At 38.0% G+C, this 26,391-nt stretch overlaps 1 protein-coding gene and 1 long non-coding RNA gene across 6 annotated transcripts in view; one reads left to right on the top strand and one right to left on the bottom strand.

The window, feature by feature from the left end:
- The window catches only part of grb14 (growth factor receptor-bound protein 14), a gene marked incomplete at its 5' end in the record, with an annotated part of 96,024 nt that overhangs the window by 9,856 nt on the left and 59,777 nt on the right, over positions 1-26,391 (bottom strand). For 4 of the 5 annotated variants that reach the window (XM_082174729.1, XM_082174728.1, XM_082174730.1 and 1 more), the window contains 7 exons: positions 2,585-2,647; positions 4,852-4,947; positions 7,058-7,168; positions 10,699-10,836; positions 11,997-12,071; positions 13,002-13,123; positions 16,608-16,764. In XM_082174729.1, the coding sequence (XP_082030855.1) occupies positions 2,585-2,647; positions 4,852-4,947; positions 7,058-7,168; positions 10,699-10,836; positions 11,997-12,071; positions 13,002-13,123; positions 16,608-16,764 (762 nt within the window). Of the gene's footprint in view, positions 1-2,584; positions 2,648-4,851; positions 4,948-7,057; positions 7,169-10,698; positions 10,837-11,996; positions 12,072-13,001; positions 13,124-16,607; positions 16,765-17,786; positions 17,943-26,391 lie in introns of those variants that run through there. The other variant, XM_082174731.1, reaches the window with a different exon arrangement.
- LOC309502442 overlaps positions 13,131-26,391 on the top strand; it is a 51,283-nt gene continuing 38,022 nt past the window's right edge. Inside the window, exon 1 of the long non-coding RNA XR_014207284.1 lies at positions 13,131-15,388. This is a non-coding gene — a long non-coding RNA (uncharacterized lncRNA). The remainder of the gene's footprint in view (positions 15,389-26,391) is intronic.

The raw sequence follows: 26,391 nt of genomic DNA, 5'->3' as shown, positions 1-26,391 counted from the left end.
ATAGATACCATTCTGAGTCGAGAAAAGTCACAGTGATTTATATAGCACTTTATACAATATAGACCGTTTCAAAGGTAATGGTTCTTAATGGTTCGACAATTCGTATTATTTTATGGAATTTTGCAGTATTTATTATAGATTACTTATCAGTGCACATCATTATTTATTTTTAAATCATGTGCCCTTGTAATCTTTAATCAAAATAATTTCCCCTCACTCTTGCAGCGACATCTCTTCTCTTCTCTGATGAGGGCGGAGCAACCAACCTGTCAATCACAAGAGATCTAACCGCAACCATCCAATCAATTCCCCATGGACAAAATCAAGTCCCGTCTTACATTTTTGTCTTGTTTTAGAAGCCGTTTCACTCAGATATCCGTCACAATAAGAAAGAAGAGACCATCGCAACTTCATGCCAACATTAATGTTGTAAAATTAATCAATTATAAAACAAAATTCAATTTCAGCTGTAAAGCAGCTCTACAGAAGATAATGTCATTAGATCATCTACGAATTCTCAGAAACTAAAAGTATTCGCCTGAGATCATCTACAAATTCAGAGCCAGATCTGATTTGCTCTCTCTCTCTCTCTCTCTCTCTCTCTCTCTCTCTCTCTCTCTCTCTCTCTGATGGAGCAGGAGGATGTTAGTTGGAAAGGAATTTTGTTATTCTTATACATGAACACTGGATACTTTGTTCAGACGCCTCTTAAGGATTTTGAGTTGTGGGGGCTTATGGCTGTGCTGGTTTTCAAGAGCACACTCACTTATCTAACAAAAGAAGTATTTCCTTTTCACAGTGATCCCTATAGTGAGAGAAGCAGTGATTATGACTTCCGAAAGGTCCTTAATCTCAGCCATGTGTTCTTGTCCACACAAACGCACTAATACACAAACTGGAAGGGTTTACAACCCTGGATGACAGGATAATCCACAAAGACACAAGCTTCGCCTCATTCTGCATCAACTGCTTCTTTGTGTTTGAGCAAGAAAGTGAAAGAAAGTAAACACAGACACAGAGAGCTGAATCTCATGAGCCCTCAACCATGTGCCTCAAAATCAAAAGAAATAAGAAATTATATTTTGCTTGAATGTGAAGCTTTTTTTTTTAAAGCTGCAAGTGATTTGCATTGGGACATTATTTTCATGACAAAAAGCCTTAAAACATCTGGAAAACAAGTTCTTGTTAAAGCGTGCTACTTTTCATATTTTCAGAAATGGGGTTTTAATCAATTGGATGATAGTTGAGTTGAAGAATTGAATTGTTGACTACTATTTTGAAGTTGTGTTCTGACGCAATGTGTGAAGAACGGAAGTGAAGGAGTAAACAAGATGGATGAAGTTCACTACTTTGCTTACTAACTCCTGACAGATACCACAATAGTGTCTATGGAATAATTAAAGGGGTGGTATAATGCTCTTTTCACAAGATGTAAAATAAGTCTCTGATGTCCCCAGAGTGTGTATGTGAAGTTTTAGCTCAAAATACCCCACAGATATTTTTATATAGCATGTTAAAGTTGTCACTTTTTGTGGGTGAGCAAAAACGCACTGTTTTGTGTCTGTTCCTTTAAATGCAAATGAGCTGCTGCTCCCGGCACAAGGGGCGGAGCTTCAAGAGCTCGTGTACTTTTACCTCACACACACATGCACTGAAAATTTCAAAAACGTTTAGCCTTTTATGTTCAAACCGGAGTCAGACAATGATGGAGAGACTCAAGAAGAAGTGACAACATGTAGAAGCAACAGGACATTTCTGAATGGTTAGTTGATGAGTTTATGTAGCTTATGTGTAGTTATCCTCTAGTCATTGATTAGCATATTCTGTCTTGATAATCTATAAATCGTGTTCAGGGGGCAGGTTTATGTAAATTTTAGGGTTGGTGATGTCACTAACCCGAGAGGAATGTGGTGTAGTCCCTACCAGCCGTTTGTTGTAGTCCTTAAAAAGCAATTTCTTTAAAAGAAAATATCTCCCTTTGCTTTGAACGTTGAGCGTTGTAACTTTGCAGATGTTGTTTATGCTCAAACAGCAACATTACACACTAACTAAAGTTAGAAAAGTGAAATCATAATCAACCACCCCTTTAATTTATTGAGAGCATGAGAATCTATAAAATCTAATAAAATATTAAAATATATAGTAACAAAAAATAGAAGCATTACAGTAGTGAGAATTTAGGGGAGAAAATGTCCTTAATTGAAATAATTTCACAATGCAAAATGACTTCTGTTTCCTATTATTGTGTGTCTGCATTGGTGTGTAGATGCATAATTATTCATGTGTGTTTGTATATCTGGGAAAATGTCTATCATATTGTCTATCATGTCTATCATACACAAACTCATGTCTACTCACCCACAAAAAAATGTCTTGAATTTTTAACCTTTAAAGTCTTCTTTTAAAAAAATCAGAAGTGAGTTCTGATGAAAAAAAAAGAAACCTGCCAAGGATGTGCTGAGCAAAAATTACAGTATTTCAGTGCTGGTTTCCACTCTGTATGACTGTAACGTGTGTTTATGGTTTTCATGGAGCCTCTCAATGCTTTAAACATACATGATGACAGTGTGTGTCTGGAGCTCACCATTGGAGAGCTCTTCTGCTTCTGATAGGGCTGGATGAAGTTCTGGTAAAGCTGCATGCCATACTGTAAATAAACAAACAAACAGATTATAGCTCTGTTCAATAACATACTGTCTACTGCCTACATAGGCGCCTGTCTTCTGAGGGAGCTTCCTAACTGAAATAGACCCTCATATGTGTCTGATTTAGGATTTAGAACGTTCTTGTTGTGTTTGTTATTGTTAAAACAACGTTCTTCTCTTGTTTTACTGTGCAATACTGAATCACGAACTCTGAGAGCACAGGTGTCGCTGTGGACTATTAACTGACCAACCAAATAAGTTAATCGTGTTAATCTAGAGTGGCCAAGCAGTGCTTCTGAATTTACTCTGTGTATTCAACTCAATACACTACAGTTCTAAAACAGTGTTGGAGAAGTTATCTTCAGTAGCTTTTTTACTTGGGAGTTTAGTTTAAAGGATTAGTTCACTTTAAAAAAAAAAAATTGCTGATAATTTACTCACCCCGATGTCATCCAATATATCCATGTCTTTCTTTCTTCAGTCGAAAAGAAATTTTTGAGGAAAACATTCCAGGATTTTTCTACACGGAATGGACTTCAATGGCAACCAACTATACAAATGTTCGAAGAAGGTTCAAATGTCCGCCTCAATGCAGCTTCAAAGTCTTGACACGATCCCAGTCGAGAAATAAGGGTTTTATCTAGCGAAACGATCGGTCATTTTCTAAAATATATATATATATATATATATATACTTTTTAACCACAAATGCTCGTCGTGTACCATGTCTGAGATGTGCCACGCATTGCGTCATCACGCTGGAAAGGTCACGCGTCACGTCATCTATCTAAGTTATTTGTCTGTGTACTCCGGTTCAAAAAGGTAGGGAAGGGCGAAAAATGGCATCTCATTTTCTCCTCCAACTTCAAAATCGTCCGACATCTTTGTTTTAATTTATTTTTTTATTTTTTCGTGACATTTCCAACGTGATGACGTAATACTTGTCGCATCTCAGAGATGGTACAAGACGGGCATTTGTGGTTAAAAAGTATATTGATATATATATATTTTTTTAGAAAATGACTGATCGTTTCACTAGATAAGACCCTTATTTCTCGACTGGAATCTTTGAAGCTGCATTGAGACGGACATTTGAACCTTCTTTGAACATTGGTATAGTTGGTTGCCATTGAAGTCTATTCTGTGTAGAAAAATCCTGGAATGTTTTCCTCAAAAACCTTAATTTCTTTTCGACTGAAGAAAGAAAGACATGGATATCTTGGATGACATCGGGGTGAGTAAATTATCAGCAAAAAATGTTTTGAAAGAGAACTAATCCTTTAACTACAGATTCATTTGTAACTTGGGAAGCTGCAGTTAGAAACCGGAAATCTAATTGAAAATTAATGCAAATCGCTGCATGTATGAACGATCCCTTAGAAGGCAGCAGAATCAGGATGACTACAGTGTTTATGTCAGGAGTGCATCTATAATAACTTAAAGGTAGGGTAGGAAATTTCAGAGAGGCTAGCAATAGCAAGCTAGCTTTGTTTGGAAACATAAGATCCCACCCTCCCTTCAGAGCGTCTCTAAAGCCACAGCAGAGTCTGCAAAGCGTCACGAGAAGAGAGACGGCGTTAAACTACCTCATGTCTCAAAGCACATAACATTACGATAATAATGAACGTAAACAACTTACAGAGCTCTTTGTACCACATGACTGCTACAGATTAATTTCGGCATTGATAGTGTTGACAATAAAATGCATAAATCCAAGTCTGATGACGTCACGGTTTGCCACGCAGCAAAAGCGCTCATGACTTGTGATGGGTATGGAAATACATATGTTAACAGGCAGATAGGACATCGTATCGGACCGAATGCAATGATTGGACAAACATTTTTTGATCCTGAAACTTCCACAGAATTATCTATATATACATTATGATATATTTACGTTTTAATATTTAGACCACTTCTATTATTGAACGCTATCAGGACGTTTCAACCAGTATAAATTGCCTACCCTGTCTTTAAAATGCTGCGCATATAGGCAGCTCAATAGGCTTTAACACAGATCCTTAGATTGGGTTTCTTCTAAGGGTTCAGCATGACCACCGTCACTGCGGGATACAATGGGAACAAACCTCCCAGAGAGAGACAGAGGGAGAGAGAGAGGGAGAGAGAGAGGGGGAGAGAGAGAGAGACAGAGAGAGAGAGAGAGAGAGAGAGACAGAGAGAGAGAGAGAGAGAGAGAGAGTTCTCACCTTGAAGAGGCGCATGGCTGTAACCCAACACGTCCTGGTTTGCTCATCATCCGCACAGAGCAGTTTCAGGTCACGTGCAGAATTTGACTTGCTTGCCTGGATATGTAGAGACATCAAACCCTTTAGACCTCAGTTTTCCTTTCACGAGACCATATTAAGCCCTTTTACAAAGTCTTGATTTTATTTTTGTGCTCTACTAGAATATGATTCCATGTTTGAATGTTCAAAAAACACGTTGTTTTTTCTTCCATATTCTCCATTGTTTCAGCTTTTCCCAGTCTGTCAGTAACGGGGGTGCGTTTCCCAAAAGCATCGTTAGTCAACTATGGTCGCAAGTTCTGTCGTTATCATCATAGTTCAACGAGTCGGTGTTTCCCCGAAACCCTCGTTCCAACGAACATTCGCAAACAGCATCGCAGAGTTGCGTGTTTGGAACCACAGCTCTCAACGAGCTTCTAGTTTGCATGACATGTGGACTTAATAAATCCTTGAGCAAAATAAGCAAGCTGACATAAAGTACAACCTACATCTTTTATTTAGAATACATACAAATGTCATTTACCTCTTTTAGTTTGTCAAGAGATTTAAAGCACCGTGTTTTGAAGAGTGCGCATGTGCGAACGTGCTCTAGTGCGTAAGAACGAGCCGATGATTAAATCTGGAAATAAAGCAAAATAACTGAGAAAAATGAGAAATAGTCCTCAGATGCCATGTCTGTAATTTATAGCAAAACATCTAGCATTAATTCGATTTCATTAAAAAGAAGTTATAATTACTCCAACACCTGCGTGAAATCATTAACCAACGTGGCTGAACGACCAATTTGCGACAATACGATTTCAGGAAACAGTCGTGACTAGCTAGTTGATTTATTCAACGATGCCTCGTACTATTGTAGTTAGGAGGCGAGTTACATCGTTGTACAGGAAACGCACCACTGTTTAGTTCCTGTCTCTATGAAGCCCCGCCTTCTGAAAAGCACAATGTGCTCTGATTGGTCGGCTGGATCGGTGTGTTGTGATTGGTCAAGCGCTTCGAGTGTGTTTTGGAAATGTCCCGCCCCTTACCATAACCCCCAGTTTAACACACTACTAACTAACTCAACCAGGCCCCGCCCCTTTATTCTGCGTATGAATTATTTAAATGAGGAATATTGTGACGTGTTCGTTCCCGGAAGAAAACTCAAGACTACAATGGAGGCGTTTCAGGGAGTTCAGAAACAGTGACACTGATATAGAGAATAATTCACGCTGGACGGACTTTCAGAGCTTTTCATGCTCAAACTGCAACATTACACACTAAAGAAAGATGAACATGGGAAAAATAAGCATAATATGACCCCTTTAAATTAAGATCTTTTATTTATCTATTTGAATAAAATGTATTGCATAGATCTCTGAAATACTTAATTGCTGCCATTCTGTGCTCTAATAGTTGCACTTTTTAATTTGACTCTTTTTGTCCTTGTATATATGCCTCTTATTTTAATTTCAATATATACCAATATTTAATTTGAATTCATTTATCAATATATTTATTTATCTACCTTTTCATGACCACTATTTTTAAATAATTTCTATGTAAATCACCTATTGTATGAAGTGTGTTATATTAATAAATTAGCCTTGTATTGCCTAATATTTTTTATGAGGCTAAAGTGTATAAGTGATCACTGTCCCAGAAGCTTTGCTCAAGTTTCATGTGTATTGTATCACAATTCGGTCTCTATCTTTCTCAAATAACAAAACAGCAAGAAATATTACACCTCCATTTATGTATTTACTTGGTAAATATCCATACGATATGCGGTACAGTGCACCAATTCAACCGGTTATTATGGCAAAATAAATATCATCTTCAACTCATACAATTCACCCTGAAGATTGTTTTGAAGATTTTCTTACTATTAATCTCACTCACACATGTCAGAGCAGAGATCAATGTTTCTAACGCTAAAGACACAATACAAAGTTCACGAAAGATAAGCAGCCAGACAGATTGTTTGATTGTAGTTTTATATAACCCACAATAAACAATAAATCTCAGACTTATGAGGCTTATTAAATCATAAAACCACTGGTAACACTGACCTTGACTGCTGTAGTTGTGTATAATTCAGTATTACAGTGAGAATTGATTATAAAGCATGTGAAAAATATCCCCAAAACTGCGTGTGATTTCCCGAAGATTATTTGCATTGAATTACCTTCACGCAGAAGCCGTAGTCTGTCGGGGCGCCGTAAACTTTTTTGCCTGATAATAATGTGTAGACGTCACTGTCACTGAACTCTGCAATGAACTGCAAGTGTCTGGGTTCCTTCAGAAAAGAGAAGACAATAATTATAGTAATAGAAATAATACAACATCCAAAAACAAACTTCATTGCTATTTATTCCTAAGTCAACCACTAAATTAGCAAGCAATCTATCTACACAATTAAACAAGTTTTCTCTGTTACCCAGTTCATGATCAGAATTGGTTTTCCATTTTTTAAAAATATTTACTACACATAATTAATTTCAGACAATGTTTAAATATTGTGAAATGGACATTAAAAGAGTGAAAATTTGCATTTATTTGATCAAAATGCAGTAAAACAAGTTATATTGTGAATTATTATTGCGATTTAAAACAATTGCTTTCTATTTGAATACATTTTTAAATATAATTTATGAATTACTCCAGTCTTCAGCGTGGAGGATATTATTATCAATTTTGCATATTATTATTATTATCAATTTTGAAAACAGTTGTTTTGCTTCATATTTTGTGGAAACCAAACAGTGATACATTTTTTCTCAAGAATATTTGATGAATAGAAAGTAAAAAAAATAACAGCATTTATTTAAAATAGAAATATATTTTTTTTTTGTTATTAACTATAAAGAATATTATTTAAAGTGTCCTTGATGAAGAAAAATATTAATTCCATAAAAACAGTATTTGAACAGTCAAGAGTGTGTGTGTGTGTGTGTGTGTGTGTGTGTGTGTGTGTGTGTGTGTGTGTGTGTGTGTGTGTGTGTGTGTGCGTGCGTGTATATTTATACTTGACAGTTCGATTAAGTTTTTTATGGAATTAATACACAAATATAAAATCAAAACATAGAAAATTATTTGTATATATATATTATTATTTTAAATATGGGGGAAGAACAAAACACTAAACTTGGTTAAGGTTTTTAACTGACAAAATGTTTTGGCAATAAAGTCAAACTTCAGTTTTTATTTATGCAAAAAAAGATGCATAAAAAATATTAACTTCAAAATGTCACCTATCATAAGACACTAAACGCGTGAGTGTATATGAGAGGTGTGTGCGCTCGCATTCATTGGTCCCAGCAGTAAGCCTGCTTTAGCAGGGAATAAATCCAAACGTGTGAGATATGAATGGCATCTCACAGACCGTCAAGACACGCGCGACACGCATGGAATTTGTAATGTTATATAGAGAAGAGTATGTGTGAGCGTTCACAGACACATAGAGACAAAACAGTTGACCTGTGCACATGAGGAGGGGTCTCTCAGAAAGCCACTGGGAATCCTGTGGCACAGGGTTAGGAATCAAAACATGATTCTTATTCAGGACACTTTACTACAATAGTCAGCCAGTGTTTCTTACACTCACTTTGTCTCAAAGGCTGAGCTTCTGCTGCGCATTTACACTTTCACATGCTTTCAAATTGGTTATCAAAAATACAAAAGTATCTAAAGTGGATTTGAGAACATCTCTCAGCTTTCAACCTCATTGAATTTGTTATTTCGCACGTTTGAACTCTTTTCCAGAATTTAAATCAATGTTGAAAGCTCAAACCGGGACTAAGGCAGCTGTCTGCTCGCCCGCTCAGTAACACTGAGGGTGTAATGCGCATATCCATGGCAGGAGATAGCATGGAAATGTGTTGCAATGACAGGAGCTTTATCTCAGCAACACTGCTAGTGAGGCGAGTCAAAAGAAAAAGAAAAGCCAGAGCGAGACACCAAAGAAACAAAAGCAAACACACACACACACGTTGGGTTTTCATGTTTTATGGGGACATTCCATAGACATAATGATTTTTATACTTTACAAACTGTATATTCTTTTTCTTCTGACCCTAAACCTATACCCATAACTGAAATCTTTCTGCATTTTTACATTTAGAAAAACTAAAACAAACAAAATGTCGTATGATTTATACACCGTTTTTCTCATGTGGACCAAAAAATGTCCCACAAGGTCAAATATTGCCATCCTTGTGGAGACATTTTGTCCCCATAATGTAGAGTTTACCAGGAACACACACACACACACACACACACACACACACACACACACACACACACACACACACACACACACACACACACACACACACACACACACACACACACACACACACACACACACACACACACACACACACACACACACACACACACACACAAAGCCGGGCTTTGTCTCACCTTTATAAGCCTCACCTGTCTCGTTTCCAAACTCACAGAGACAGACTAGTGAACTAGACTAAGGTGTGGGCTCACAAACTGACAGAACTCTTTCACCTTTGACACCAAAATATAATGACCAAAAAAAAAAAAAAGGAAGAAAAAGAGAAAAAAAGGTCTGATTGCTTGGCTGAATATCTCGGCTGAATATCTCAGCTGTTTCTTCAAAATCTTTATGTTTTATGCTAATTTTTGTAAAACAGTAATTAAAAAAAATAATTGTGTTATATCAAGTTCACATTAAAGCCATCTTGGACACTTTCCAGCCAGCCTTATAGTTTTTTATTTAGCTACTTTTCAAATGCTTTATGCATATATTTTATTGTTTTATTGCGTCTCAAACCCAGACTTCTAATTACTATAATGACTATAAAAAAGTTTTATATTATATAATCTTTATTATGTGTATTTTATGTATTTTATAGTTATAATACTGTAACCATAAAATATAATTACTATTGCGATTGTGTGTGTTTGTGTGTGTTAGGGGATAGAAAATACAGTCTGTACAATATAAAAATCATTATGTCTATGAAAATTCCCCATAAAACATGGAAACCCCAAAAAAAACAATGTGTGTGTGTCGGACTTTTAGGTGAAATTTGAGAAGTGACAAATATCACTTGTCAAAAAATGGATTATGCATCATTTCCAATCAAGCTGTTATTTTGTCAAATTATGCATTCAAAAGAATCTAGTGGGTGTATTTATGATACATAAAATGCTATTTGAGATGTGTTGGGATGCATGTACAGTATGTCCACTCTTGCACACTGTTGGTGGACACGTTAAAAAAAGCAATGAGTGTATGGAAAGTGATTCATGAGAGTTTATTTTCTAAAAGTGCCCACAGAAACAGCCTGATATCATGAAGTGGACAGCGAGTTCCTCTTATATCCTGAACAAAAGCTCTATTGTGGTTAAAAAGGGTAGTGAGGGTAGTGCTGGTTGGCACAGTAGTGTGCAGGTACACAGCTCACCTGTTGTGTGACTTTGAAGGGTTCAGCACTTGGCATTCCAGGAGCGTTACACAAAATCCGGCTCTACAAGTTTTACTGAGTAAAGCCCCATAAATCTGCACTGTTAGATCTGACTATCACATCTAGACTGCATCAGATAAGAGTCAGAACGACAGCACCTGAATGAACTCATACAAACCAACAGCTCTTGAACTTCTGCGTAATCTCACGAAGCATTCTAGACTCACGGCTCACCTTTAAGGGAATCTAATAAGTAAGAGCAAGTGGTATTGTGAACAATTAAAGCTAATCCCTGCAGACTTTGAGGCATTGAGATCAAAGGACGGAGAGTTTTAGCGAGCCAGAAACTGAGCGCAGAGCAGGTGTGTGACGGATCTGAACACACCTTTGATGTGCCCTTGTTGGAGAAGTACAGTCCTGATCTTCTTAACACGAAGTAGAACTTCTTCCATGATTTCCTGCCATGCTCTTTGGCGTGGAGGTACCCGTGAATCTCAGGACAAGAACTGGAACTGAGGAAGGTCTGCAGGAGGAACGTCAGACACAACATGCTCAAACAAACCCGTTATCCAACTCGTATTTATATATACACTACCGGTCAAACGTTTTAGATCGGTTCGATTTTTAATGTTTTTAAAAGAAGTCTCTTCTGTACCAAAGGCTGCATTTATTTGATAAATAAATAAATAAAAAACATTAATATTGTGAAATACTATGACGATGTAAAATGACTGTTTTCTATTTGAATATATTTTAAAGTGTAATTTATTCCTCAGATGAAAGGTGAATTTTCAGCATCATTACTCCAGTCTTCAGTGTCACATGATCCTTCAGAAATCATTCTAATATGATGATTTTATGCTCAAAAAACATTCATTATTATTTTCAATGTTGAAAACAGTGTACCATTTTTTTTTTCAGAATTATTTGATGAATAGAAAGTTCAAAAGAACAGCATTTATTTAAAATAGGATATTTTTTAACATTAAAAATTTCTTTACTGTAACTTTTGATCAATTTAACTCACCCTTGATGAATAAAAGTATTGATTACTTTTATTTATTTCCCCCCCAAAAAATAAAATAAAAATTCTTACTGACCCCAAACTTTTGAACGGTAGTGTTTAATGTTACAAAAGCTTTCTATTTCAGATAAATGCTGTTCTTTTGAACTTTCTATTCATCAAAGAATCCTGAAATAGAAATGTAAAAAACTGTTTTCAACACTGATAATAATCATAAATGTTTGGTGAGCATCAAATCGTCATATTAGAATGATTTCTGAAGGATCATGTGACACTGAAGACTGGAGTAATGATGCTGAAAATTCAGCTTTGATCACAGGAATAAATTACAGTTTACTGTATATTACATAGAAAATAACTGTTTTAAATTGTAATAATATTTCACAATATTATTATAATTTTTTGTATTTTTATCAAATAAATGCAGCCTTGATGAGCAGAAGAGGCTTTTAAAAAAACATTAAAAACCTTACCGATCTAAAACTTTTGACCGGTAGTGTATATTCAATTAATTTCATTAATGTTAGTAATTAAATTAATAATAAAAAGTATATATATCAGTATGTGCCTGTATAAACACCCAAGAAAACTAGCTGGCAGAAGATAAAAGAAAAAATGACTCTATGCATATTTAATAATAACAATATGAAGATCATCACCTGTATGAGTTGTGAGTGGTTCATGATTCCATTGGTTTCACTCGATATAGACACCATGTGCTCTGGGAAAAAGTCCTGCAATGACCCAAAGAAAAATAAAAAAAAACATTCTCCATAATCTTCACAAAAATAACTCTGAGGTGAATTTGCTTACAAATTAAATTAGGTGAATTTTAATCTTAAGCAAAAAACGCCATTGACTCTTTTTTTTTTTTTAGCTGTTTACTGTCTGTTTCTGTCACAGAAACAAGTGCAATTTCTCAAGACACATATTCAATCTGTCAGGTATTAGAGACATGTTATGTGTGCTATGAAAGAAATCCCTTAAAGCCCCTTTGTTAAATCCACCATTAGGATCCTCGACCTTTAAAATCACGGGATTTAGTGATCTGTGCTTGATTACTCAGGCATTACCTTGAATTCTTAACCAGTACAATTAAAAAGCCCTATTGTGTGTCTCAGTGTTTCAATCTTTAATGACCTTGAATAGGTAACTCTGGATATTTGGCTTAACTTCAGCAAATCAATTATACATTACCAGGGCGACAGCACACACACACACACACACACACACACACACACACACACACACACACACACACACACACACACACACACACACACACACACACACACACACACACACACACACACACACACACAGAGAGAGAGAGAGAGCACACAGAGACACACACGTTGGGTTTTTTTGGGGTTTCCATGTTTTATGGGGATTATTCATAGACATAATGATTTTTATATTGTACAGACTGTATTTTCTATCCCCTAAACCCCAATCCTACCCAACACAGAAAACTTTCTGCATTTTTACATTTTCAGAAAACTGTGTATAATCACTGATCATAATCACTCTGAGTATAATCACGGAGTATGATTTATAAGCTGTTTTCCTCATGGGGACCAAAAAATGTCCCAGCAAGGTCAAAGGTATTGCCATCCTTATTGTAGGGAACACTGTACTCAAGTACCAGGACAACACACACTTACAAGAGGCTTCTTGAAGAACTCGTACTTGGCGTAATTCTTCCTGAAGTACAGACAGCATTGTGAGTCCATGCCCCAGCCAGACTGAACCTCCATAACTGACTCATGGTCTTCTATGGTTCTCTCTGGAAATCAAAAACAAAAGTCAGTTAAGTGCATGCTCATGAATTGCCTTGCATGAGCACTGAAGCAGATTATGTGCATTAAAGGACACACTCGATCGCAAGCACAGCTGTCAATCATGATGTTACGCCCCGTTTTTATAGATAGCATCAAATAACTGACTAAAACCAAACGTATTGGGAAAATGAACACTTGAACATATATCTGCATGATAAGAACAACCTATCTTTGGGAAAAAGTGTAATTGGATTTTTAAGTCCCATTCGATTACATGGAGGGGGCGGGGCTGAACGATGACCTATACTCGCTTTGAATTCTGCTCATCCAATCAAAATACAGAGTCAGTTCTTATGATAATATGAGATTTCACTGCCCTCGTTTGTTTCCAGCTTTCAGTTTTACCATCCCACTTCTCCGTGGGCTTGACGGATTAATTATTAACACTCTTTTCAAAAAATTATGCCTTGATAATGAGCAACCTTCAATAGTAGTGAGAATGATGTGCGGGGGAGCTTGTTATTCCACTTTATCATTAAATATTATTCAGCTCCTGCAACTCTAAATGCATGTTTAATGACTAAATGGAAAGCATCTGTTTAGAAGCAAGAGTTAGACTAGTGTTAGTGTTATCTAATACTAATTAATTCCCATAGCGTTACTGCAGTGAACGGCCAGAGATCCTCACTGCTATAATGCAATGATGTTGTTTGCATTGGCTATGATCAAATGAGCTACGTCATCTCCGTGATGTTACATCTGGAGCCTTTCAGTGTATATTTAATGTATATCTGGCTTTTTAGTATATCTCAATATTTATAAAATGATGCATTTCGGCGGTTGTTCAGCTGAAGTCAGTTCAGTGTTGATTCAGTTCTGTTGTAAAGATCATCAATTATTAAAGTAGTTCGTTTTAATCTACAAAGCAGTTCTGGAAAATATGATGTCATCGTCCAGCTCAGTTCAGTTCTCATAAAACAAGCATCACTACAGTCAGATCAATAATACTGTTGAATATTAAGTGTCTCCAACTAAGCAAGCCAGAGGCGAAACATAGCCATTCTGTTTCTCGATTCGTCATTTTACGAGAGCGTCTGCCAATGGAATCCCTTTATAGTCAGAAGTCAGAGATGTCGAAGTAGGAATATACCAAATCTGATTTTATAATGAACACAACATAATCAAATGGCATCTTTAGGAAACTAATAGCGTGCATTTAAATCATTCCATATTAAAACTGGAAATCACCAACTATTTCCTAGTCTCACTCATTAAGTCAAGTCAAGTCAAGTCAAGTTTATTTGTATAGCGCTTTTCACAATACAGATTGTATCAAAGCAGCTTCACAGTATTAAATTAAAATAATACAACAAAGTTTGTTTCAAGAGGAATTTATTGATTGATAAAATTAAATGAAATATCCCCAAAATATCCCCAACTGAGCAAGCCAAAGGCAACAGTGGCAAGGAACCGAAAAACTCCATCAAGTGACCTAATGGTGTCCTAAAACTCCATCAGGTGACCTAATGGAGAAAAAAAACCTTGGGAGAACCCAGGCTCAGTCGGGGGCCAGTTCTCCTCTGGCATTGGATAGAGGCCGGATTGTAGTTTGAACTGTAGGATTATATGAATGCCTGGCTGAAGAGATGCGACTTTAATCTAGTTTTAAACTGGGAGAGCGAGTCTGAGCAACGAACAGTATCAGGAAGACTATTCCAGAGTTTTGGAGCCAAATGTGAGAATGCTCTCCCTCCTTTGGTGGTTCTGGATATCCTAGGTATGACCAAAAGCCTTGAATTTAGTGATCTTAAAGAGCGCGATGGATTATAGGGCGATAGAAGATCCGTTAAATAGACTGGAGCTAAGCCGTTTAGGGCTTTATAAGTCAATAGCAATACCTTGTAATTAATACGGAACTTTATAGGTAACCAATGCAGTGATGATAAAATCGGTGTTATATGATCATATTTTCTTGATCTCGTAAGAACTCTAGCGGCGGCATTTTGGACTAACTGTAGCTTGTTTATTGAGGATGCAGGACAACCAGCTAATAAAGCATTACAGTAATCCAGTCTCGAGGTCATGAATGCATGAACTAACTTTTCTGCATCAGAAACTGATAGCATATTACGTAGCTTAGCAATGTTTCTAAGGTGGAAAAAGGCTGTTTTTGTAACATATGAAATATGATTTTCAAAAGACAGGTTGCAATCGAGTATAACACCCAGGTCTTTTACTGTAGAGGATAAAATAACAGGACATCCTATGATGTTAAAGTTGGGAATAACATGCTTCAAGATCCCAATTTGGGCTGTTCTGAATGGAGACGACACACAGGGATCCTGCCGTGTGTTCCCACTAGCGCTGCTACCTGTGTGAAACTCCTGCAATGAGACATGTTACCAAGAAGATCTAAATAATGCAGGTGGCGTCTTTAACCCCGGGAAGAGGAACACCCTGCTCGAATGTGAGCAGACGGAGGCTGTTGAACGGCTCATTCACACCAATCTGGAAACCAGCGTGCAAAGCCTGTGTTTTAATTACTGCATCTGAATCACTTCTCATCAGGCTGGAACTAATGCCAGGTTCAGACTACATGATATCACCCTGATTATGGCATCATCCAGTTGACGTAGGGTGTCGTGGTGATTCGTAAAACAGACAATTGGTGTCGGGACGCAAGAATCGATCGTTTTATCTTGTATAGTGTGTCACAGTGGATGTCAACCAACGATGCTTCACGACGCCCCGACAGAAACACTAGCATGATGGGTTTTGTCCCATCTGTGGCGTTGACCAATAGGAACACAGAAGTTCTTCCGTACACAGCTTCCAAACATGCCGAAATGAAAGAGACGATGGTATTTAGTCACATGGGTAAATTTTTTGAAATTGAGAGTTATACATCATCTGAAAGCTGAATAAATAAGCTTTCCATTGATGTGTGGTTTGTTAGGATAGGATAATATTTGGCCGAGATACAACTATTGATAATCTGGAATCTGAGGGTGCAAAAAAATCGAAACATTGAGAAAATCTCCTTTAAAGTTGTTCATTTATGTTCACGATTGTGCTGCATTCACTCACAAAACTAAATGTTTTATATATTTTCGGTAGGAAATTAACAAAATATCTTCATGGAACATGATCTTTACTTAATATCCTAATGATTTTTGGCATAAAAGAAAAATCGATAATTTTGACCCATACAATGTATTGTTGGCTATTGCCACAGATATACCCGTGCGACTCGTGACTGGTGACGTGATCCAGGGTCACATATTGACTTTTATGATACCTCCTCTCTAGAATCAGAATTATTATTAGAATCATTCTAATAATAATCAGTTTAAATTGATTATGAAAGGGATTTATATGCCCTTTATTTGAACTGCATTACATTCGATGACAACACACCACAATATCCATTTATTGCTTCAGTTTTTGTAATTGTTCAAATGCTTGTTGACTCAGAAAAGAGCATCTTACCGATACCGAGATGTGGGATCTGCTCGAACAGGGTCCAGCTGTGGTCATCAATGCAGTGGTTCTTCAGGATGAACAGCTGGCAGATGTCCCGGGCAGTGATGTCACTGGGCACCTCCACCGCTCGGCTGGTGTTGTCTTCACTGTACACTTTGATTACCTGCAACAAATGACAAGAAAAAGAGATTTTGACTGTATTCAGAGTATGGACTGTTTAAATTAATAATGAATGAATAAATAACAAGTTTTTACAAATATTTTTGAAAGAAATCTCTTCTGCTCACCAAGGCTGCATTTATTTGATCAAAAATACAGTAATATTGTGAAATATTAGTATTAAGCTGAATTTTCAGCATCATCACTCCAGTCTTCAGTGTCACATGATCCTTCAGCAATCATTCTAATATGCTGATTTATAACAGTTTAAACAGTGGCTGTCACGTGGTCTTAAAATAAATAGCTATTTTGCATTTTTAATCCATATGTGTGTGCAATATTGTTTATAACTTTTAGCAGGAAAGAGATGCAGATATATTTTCCGGTTCATTCATCATGCTGAAAATGGAAGGTCAAGCCAAGCGCACTGAATTTTGGGATACAGTACACTAAATAAGCTCTGCAGTAAACTGAACATTTTAACAAATCAGAAAATTCACATACTATGCACAGTATACACAGTACAGCAATAGTAAGAGCAGAACGCTAGCATACTATTCCGAACACAATCATGGATTCACAGTTTTTCCATGTTTTAAAAAACCGAGTTAATCTGTCACACTGCAACAAGCTCCTGCCATTTTACCTTATAGTGATGATCATTGGATACACACACTCCTTTACCATCCCACAAGGACATTCTGAACTAAATTTCATTTCATGCCCTATATACAGTATGCAACAACCCGTTCATTCAAAGTGCAGACAGCCTGTGCTGCAGGAGAAGTCATGAATGTTCCCTTTCATGAGTGCTAATGTTCCCTGCTACGCCACATATCCTCATATGATGCGCTGAAGAACCCAATATAATTCCTTTTAGAGCTGTTAAGAGTTTTGGGGCATTGCTTTCCAATGATCCCACAGAGAAACAGAGCAGCATTTCAAACCACACGCGCGCACATACACACACACACACACATAAAAAAAATAAAAAAACGATTAAATTGGCATTTCAGTGCAACTTACCCCTGTGCTGGGCACCAGGCAGGGCTGAGATTTGGGACAAGCTCGGCAGCTTATGTAGGGCTGTGCGCACAGCATTTCTCAAGAGTTGAGTGAACATAAAACATAAACGCAAGTATCAGCCGGGGTTGCAGCGAGCTTCCTCTCTCTCTCCGCAGCCGAGCTCAAATGAGGTAATTAGAGAGAGCTCCGCTGATGCATGTCACCATGGCTCTGTCCAATCACCTGCCACCGTTTATCCAGCGGGGGTGAGTCCCGCGCCGGCTGCCCCCCGCGTACACACACCGGAGGGGGAGGGGGGCAGAAAAGTCACAAGATTTGCCCCACCTTCCTATTCACACTATCTTGACAGGCCCCTGCCCTCTGCATAAATCCCAGCAAGCAATTAGAAAACTGCTGGTTAAATGCGAGACCCGACAGGTCAAGCCGGACTGAAGTTGCACAGGGTGGGTGAAGGGCGAGAGAGAGAGAGAGAGAAAGTGAGTCACTTCTGCTATGCAGTACATTTTCAAGTCTTCTTCATTTATTTCATAACATCATATTTGTTTGTTCTATTTATATCACAGGTACAGTTCATTAAAAAAAAATTATATGTTGATACATTGATATCTGTTAAAGAAATATCTTTAACAGTCTTTAACTTATCTTTAACTATCTTTCCACACTGCTGTGTAGTTTATTTTAATGTTATTTATACAGTATTATAGTATTAATCCATATTTTGAATTACACATTAAAGGGGGGGGGGGGGGGGGGGGGTGAAATGCTATTTCATGCATACTGAGTTTTTTACATTGTTAAAGAGTTGGATTCCCATGCTAAACATGGACAAAGTTTCCAAAATTAAGTTGTACGTTTGATGGAGTATTTCTGTGCCCAAAATACTCCTTCCGGTTTGTCACAAGTTTCGGAAAGTTTTTTTTTCGAGTATGGGCGTGTGTGACGTCAGATGGGGCGGAATTTCCTTATACGGGTCCTAAGGGCACTTCTCCCGGAAGGGCGCGGGCGCATCCGTAGACCAGAGCGACTGAGCGAGAGAGCGAAAGCAGTACACCCATCAAAGCGCTGAGCTCGGCTTTAGGGAAGTCATCAACGGAGTTGTGCAAGTGTTCTTGGTTGTTCCCTGCATTTCGACGCATTGTTTTATAAACAAGGCCCAGTTCGACGCCGGATTTGCAGATCGTCTAATGCTTAAGGATGGAGCAGTCCCAACGATAAAGGTTCACGGTCGTGCGTTGGAACTGCAGGCGGTGAGTAAAACTGCTTCAAATGTCTGTGTGTTGTTAGCTATCGGCATGATCACGTATAGTTAATGTATCTATGGAGCATGCGATGTATGGTGTGTGTGTGATTCGCGCTCGTGATTCTTTAGCTCCGCCCACACGGCACGCCTCCAGCCGCTCGGTTTTTTCCGGAAAGACTCGGTACAGCCTATCTTTCTTTTATAAATATAATAAAACTAAAGACTTTTTGGAGACATGAAGGATGCAATACTACTCTATAGGTACTCAAGATTAACATGAGATTGACTGAAACTGAGTGTTTCACCCCCCCCTTTAAAGGTGAACTAAGTAACTTTTTTTACCTTAACTGAACAGCTTCTGAGTCATTGGAATGGTTATATTACTTATTTCGGGTTGAATGGTGGTCGTTTCGCACCCCCCTGGTGCCCGTGAGCGGAAAATACGCACTTGCAACTTTGAGCCGGCGGGCCGCCGGCCGCCGCGTCAGGAAGTCTTGCGTGATATCAGGTCTCGCGATGTAAACAATTGCTTTACGGCCAAAAGAAATCTGCTAAAATGCTGTCATTATTGCGCTCCCTCACGCTGTCCGAACCCGAATGAAGAAGACGTTTTAAAGAACGTCCCATCTGCTTTGATGTCGTTGATCTATAGCCTCTGGTGTCTGAGAATCAACAACGAGTTTTTACGACAGTGTTGTCAAATATCTATTCCGAAGCTGTGGGGGGAGCTCTAGAGAGAAACCTGCGAGCAAAAAGCGAGAATACAGCGAAGAAGTCCCGAAGCTACTGAGTGCTGCTTTAACATAATATTCAGTCACTGCATGGAGTGTGTGTGTGTGGTCGAGCAGTGAGGTGAAAAGATCATCCTTAATATCAGGTCAGAAAACAAGATACGCAAATGTATACTGAGCTGAGCCAAATTATCCGGTTCGGTTCCCTAAAAAGAGCCGGAATTCCCATCATGAGGAAACAGCCTATCAGTCACGTGGATTTCATGTGCGCTATGTCAGAATTTATCCGGCAAATGCGTTTCCATCTCACATTATTTGCATTAACTCTTTTTGAAATACCACCTCAAGCGAACGTAAAAACTTTTTTGCGGATTAAGGAATTTTTTCAGCGAAATTTACCGTTTCCATCTCTCATTTCTGATGCGATCCTACTAAATGCACATAAAAACAGGGCGATGGAAACGTAGCTATTGATGTCAGTTCCTGAATTACATCATCCTCCAGGAAATTACATCATTCTTATGGAAAAAAAAAAAAACACAGCACAGACAAATATGCATTTAGGCCCTGTTTACAGCTGGTATTAAGATGCATTTTGGTCGATCGGCTCACAAGTGAACGAAGCAAGTAAATGGGGTCTAAAAGGTTTTGAGCTTGTCCACTTTCAACCACTTCCAGAGGTAGTCGTAAAACGCATTCGACCAGACTGTCATAGCTTAAACGCTCATGTGGTCGAATGAGTTCAAACAGCCGCAAAAGATGGTCTACTCTCTGTCTACTGACCTAATGCATAAACATTATGGGAAGAGCGCTAGCCAGACGGGATTTAAACTGTGTCGACTGAAGACCCAAGTTTGGTTTGAAGATGAAAAACACACCAAGCACAATGTTCTCTCGCCATTCCTGATTTCTAACACACACTCACAGCATTCGTGATTTTTCGTCTGTCAGAGCAGAAACTAAAGCTGATGCTCTCCGTATGTTTTTCCGTGTCTCTGGTCTTGTTCATATGTATATTGAGCGAGTTATTTTGTCCATTAGATTGAAAGACCTGAAAAAGCCCATACATTTACCCACACATAGACCCTTCCCTCGAAGAAAATCAGGACAGAAGTGGTTGAAAGTGGACAAAAGAGACGGATTAAAACACCAGGTGTAAACGGGAATGTGCCTCCCTCGTCTACTTGTGATCCAATCGACCAAAACGCATCTTAATACCAGGTGTAAACAGGGCCTAAGAAACTAGTTATGGTGAGCTTTCATTTCATGTGGACTTCAAAATTACACTGTTTGAAAAACATGACTTATAATTCTGAGTAAAACAGGAGATTGAGTTAGAGAACATGTAGTATGTAAGTTGAAAAGGGCATTAATGATGAATAATGCACATTTTTGCATTTAAAAACACAAGACACAGGGGGGAAAAAATGACTAACTTTGGTCATAAAGCTTAAGTGCCTGAGCTTGACCAGATCATATTCGTTGGAAGTCTAATATACCCTTTTATTAAAATAGTTTCTTAAGTCAAACATATTAACTTCTTCAAAGTCACAGAGTGAAAGGTCCTGCAGAACAGGAAGGACCCTGTAAGGTATATGGATGGGGGTTGAGAGCGAGAGAGAGTGTGTGAAAGGCAGATTGGTAGGAACGAGGGAGGACACGCCAGTCCTCTTTCAGAGAGGAAAAGGAGGTCAATGCTGCCCAGCAGGGGCGGGGCTAGCAACCCTTTCAGCCAATCACATCCTCCCACAGTGACATCATCTCCAAATGAGGTAAACGATCCCCTGTTTAATCAGTAAGAGAGACCTACAAGACACACAAGAAAGAAAAAAAAGACAGAGAGGAGGAGGAAAACCCCTCTCGAGGACTGGCTCTATAAATCTCTCTGACAAGCATTTACCAGACCTAACCTGTTAAAGACACAAGGTAATAAAACGAGCAGGGTTCTGACGTTGCTAAGTTATTAAAACAGTCGATTCAGATTTAAACTGTGTGACTTGTTTATAATGCCAGGTTCACTTTATCACACATATTATTGTGAATATTATAATCAATACAACATGCTCGGCTGAGCCTGAGACGGTATTGAGATCTTAGCCCACTTTTATAGGACAGGAACAGTATGAATGCAAAGGAGTTCACTTTTTATTCCACTTAAAATTGTTTATTTTCGAACATCCAGCATATTTATTCAGCGTTTATATATATCTATATATATATATCACATTTCCTCTTGTAGGGCGCTGTAGGCACTCTTTAACTTTACCGTCTATTACTCATTTACCTTTAAGGACTGTTTATATTTACTCTGATAAGGAGCAGCAAGAACTGCTATTGAACTGAACTGAATCAACATTGAATTGACTTGAGCTGAAGGACTACACTATCGCTGTCTGTAGAGTTCCTTATAACTGAACTGAACTCGTTTCATAATTGATGAACTTTACACAAACACTGAACTGAATCAACACCGAACTGATGTAAGCTGAATAATGACAGTACTGTCTTGCTACAGCTGCTTTACAGCAGATTTTGAATGTCTCATTATATGTCAAGGCAAGTCACCTTTATTTATATAGAGCTTTTTACAATACAGATTGTATAAAAGCAGCTTCACAGTGCTAAGATGAAAATAATACAACAAAGTTTGTTTCTAGAAGAAAATTACGTCATCGTCCACCTTAAGAAAGGCAGATCAATAATATTGTTGAATATTAAAGGTATAGTGGAGGATTTTCTTTTTCCGGGTGGATCATCAAGACTATTGGTCCTCCTAATTGTCAATCATTCTGGTGATATGTTTACGTAAGGCCGTCGTACGTGCTCGTCCTTTCTGCGCATGCGCACTTTCAGGTGTATATGTGTGGTGAGCTATGGTTTCAGCCATTCATTGAAGCTCGCCGTTCTCACCGGGTTTTTTCAAAATGTCTGAGGGTCGCAAGAGAAAAAGTGTCTACGAATTGTATGACAAGAAGAGAAAGGCCTCTGAAGAAAGAAACAAGACCAGTGTTTTGGGGAGAATATTTCATACGCTGGCGTGCGCTAAAAGCACAGGTTGGGCTTCCCACTGATGCCTCAGTCGCGAAGTTTCTACTCGACAGGTAAAGTTTGGCATGCTATTTGGAGAAATCCATTTAAAATCATTGCTAGTAAAAGTTAATGTAAGCTATGATCAGCGATGCTAGCGTTTAATAGGCGTTCCCTCTCGGGAGCAGGTGTTGCGCATGTGCATTTTTTCAAAAAGTGGAGAGGGCGGTTCTTTTCTAAAATTCGGGAAAATCTTCCGCTATACCTTTAAATGTCAACAATGTGCATCATAGATTCTGTTATTTTCCTGTTTATTAATGTGAAGCTGCTTTGAAACAATCCGTGTTGTATAAAGTGCTATAGAAATACAGTAAATGTGACTTGACTTAAAGTTGCAGTGAAACGAAAGCAGCGTCAGATCTTTTCTCCCATATTGTGATGCATTTCGAAGATTAATAGATTATCAAAAAAGAAATAAATGTAGGGTGGGGTTCTATGGTTCTATGAATTGGTCCTCCTCATTATAAACAAAGCATTTACAGTATTTAATCAAGCTCCAAAAATGGCTCTTTTGAATATTGTGGGAATGTGATGTCACACAGGCAAACCTATTTGCATATGCCCGCCTCCAGAGTCAGACATTGACGAATAGGTATACATCCTCACACCATAGACACCTCACACTAGCTTTAACGGCTGACATTTGCCTACACTGGATGTGAGTGTTGCATCAAAAGCAAATAAAAGCCATTATAATCACTGATGCTGTCTACACTGAATCAGTATACAGATGTGTGTTCAGTTTCTGACACTCCACACATTAGAGTCTGTCGACAACAGGACAAATGGAGGAGGGAAAGAGCGTTCGCTTTGGTGCATCAAGTTTAAACAGACTGTTTGCGCCTCTGTACAGACTTCAGAAGGATCCCAGCATCGGAAAAAAGTGGATGGTTTATTTTAATGGCGTCCCGGATTACGTCTGAAGAATTTATGTTTGTTCGGAGTATTTTGTTCTGCAAGTGAAAGGCACAGTGTAATGGAGAGTTCGCAAAGAAACTTTTGTTGAAAGATGAAGACTATATTGAATCTGACAGCAGCTGCATCAGAAACTGTAGGTAAATTATTTCATAATGCTTTGTCTGTAAATTACTGTTTTATATGGATGTTTTTTATAACACACTCATGTGCAATAGCAAGGGGGCATTGATAACGTTTCCTATGCAATGACATAATCATGGCTGTTTAATCCCATTAAAAATGGATCAGTTCAGACAGAGGGTCAGAATGAGGGTTGAAAATAATCGTTTTATATATATATATTTATTGCATGGCTCTGTGGAATACTTGATTCTGATTGGTCAATAGCGGCATCCAGCGGTAAGTTATATAGCGGTAATAATATATAACGGCTCATCCGGGTCACTGAAGTCAGCAATGCTATACGATTGCTAGGAAAGTTTTTTCTACGTGGAAGTTTTGCGTTTGGTGAGCTAATAAAATATTAAAACTCAGTCGAATCAATATTTTGTGTACAATTATGTAATTATGCCATCCAGTATCGTGGACACGCTCTCTCTCGTTTCATGCAAACGCTGCTGCCATTTTGTAACTATTGTTTTGTACACTGTTGGATTATGAGATACAAGTCAAGTCAAGTCAAGTCAAGTCAAGTCAAGTTTATTTGTATAGCGCTTTTCACAATACAGATTGTATCAAAGCAGCTTCACAGTATTAAATTAAAATAATACAACAAAGTTTGTTTCAAGAGGAATTTATTGATTGATAAAATTAAATTAAATATCCCCAAAATATCCCCAACTGAGCAAGCCAAAGGCAACAGTGGCAAGGAACCGAAAAACTCCATCAAGTGACCTAATGGTGTCCTAAAACTCCATCAGGTGACCTAATGGAGAAAAAAAAAACCTTGGGAGAACCCAGGCTCAGTCGGGGGCCAGTTCTCCTCTGGCATTTATGAGCTAGAGGCCGGATTGTAGTTTGAACTGTAGGATTATATGAATGCCTGGCTGAAGAGATGCGACTTTAATCTAGTTTTAAACTGGGAGAGCGAGTCTGAGCAACGAACAGTATCAGGAAGACTATTCCAGAGTTTTGGAGCCAAATGTGAAATGCTCTCCCTCCTTTGGTGGTTCTGGATATCCTAGGTATGACCAAAAGCCTTGAATTTAGTGATCTTAAAGAGCGCGATGGATTATAGGGCGATAGAAGATCCGTTAAATAGACTGGAGCTAAGCCGTTTAGGGCTTTATAAGTCAGTAGCAATATCTTATAATTAATACGGAGCTTTATAGGTAACCAATGCAGTGATGATAAAATCGGTGTTATATGATCATATTTTCTTGATCTCGTAAGAACTCTAGCGGCGGCATTTTGGACTAACTGTAGCTTGTTTATTGAGGATGCAGGACAACCAGCTAATAAAGCATTACAGTAATCCAGTCTCGAGGTCATGAATGCATGAACTAACTTTTCTGCATCAGAAAAAAACAGGTACGATTTTAAAACCGTTTAATCTGAAATCAATAAATCTTATCCCCATAATTATTTATGTGGCGAAATGCTGTGTAATAACTGATATGAATGACTGTATACCGTATCTCTTAAATGTCCGTCTAGTTTGAACTTGCCGCGCTGCAACGGCTCTCTCCGCGGAAGCTTTGCGTTTAAAGACATAATAAAATATTTCAACTCAGATCAATATTCCGTGTCTAATTATTGACTTATGTGGCAAGTAGCCGTTTAATAAGCGGGATAATGTACATCCAGCCGGTGGTTCTCTCAAAATAACCCTCTTCAGGCTGATCAAGACCTCATCCTCATCATCCTGTCAGGGGTTATTTTGAGAAAACCACTGGCCGGATGTCAATATCCCTTACGTGTATCGCATATCTATGTTTTTTTTTGTGCACATTTTTTTATTAAAATTGTAATTGAACCTCAAGAAACATATTAAAAATCCATGTCATGACCACTTTAAAGGTGGACGCAGATGAATCCTGCATCACCAGACAGAAGTCACCTTCACAGGAAGGTCCAGTTATGACATTCTGATGAACCATTACAAGGTCAAACTTCGTTTTTTTTTTAAAAATGCAACATATGCACGGATGAATTGTTTACCATAAGATCTACATTATGCATTTAGAGAAAAGATACGGTGAGTTTTCATATCATGTCGACTCTAAAATCAATGTGAAAATTTGACTATGAAACACATTTGACATTGTTTGCAGGGCAATGGAAAGGGGAGAAATGCAAGGTTTTGAGACTCGTGCCAGACACTTCAAAAGATGCAAGATAAAGATGTCAATCTAGTGCATGAATAACAATGGAAAAGCAGCACTGTAGAATGCAAAAACGCATTCTGAATCAAAGACCTGGTACACGCAAAATTTAAAAAGAACCATTTTTGACTATTAAGTGAATTGTGTTCAGACCACTGTTTGATTTGCTTTAAAGAGGTCTGCGTTTATTCAGTGCAAATCCATGCATAACACTGAGACTTTACAAAGATTTTTCTCATGCAAAGATTTGTCAGATTTTCTAATGCAATTTAGGAATGACAGGTAAAAGGTTACTATTAACCTTT

This window comes from Leuciscus leuciscus (genome assembly GCF_965113295.1).
Source record: "Leuciscus leuciscus genome assembly, chromosome: 7".
NCBI classification, from domain to species: Eukaryota; Metazoa; Chordata; class Actinopteri; order Cypriniformes; family Leuciscidae; genus Leuciscus; species Leuciscus leuciscus.
This window is presented reverse-complemented; position numbering and strand designations above follow the sequence as displayed.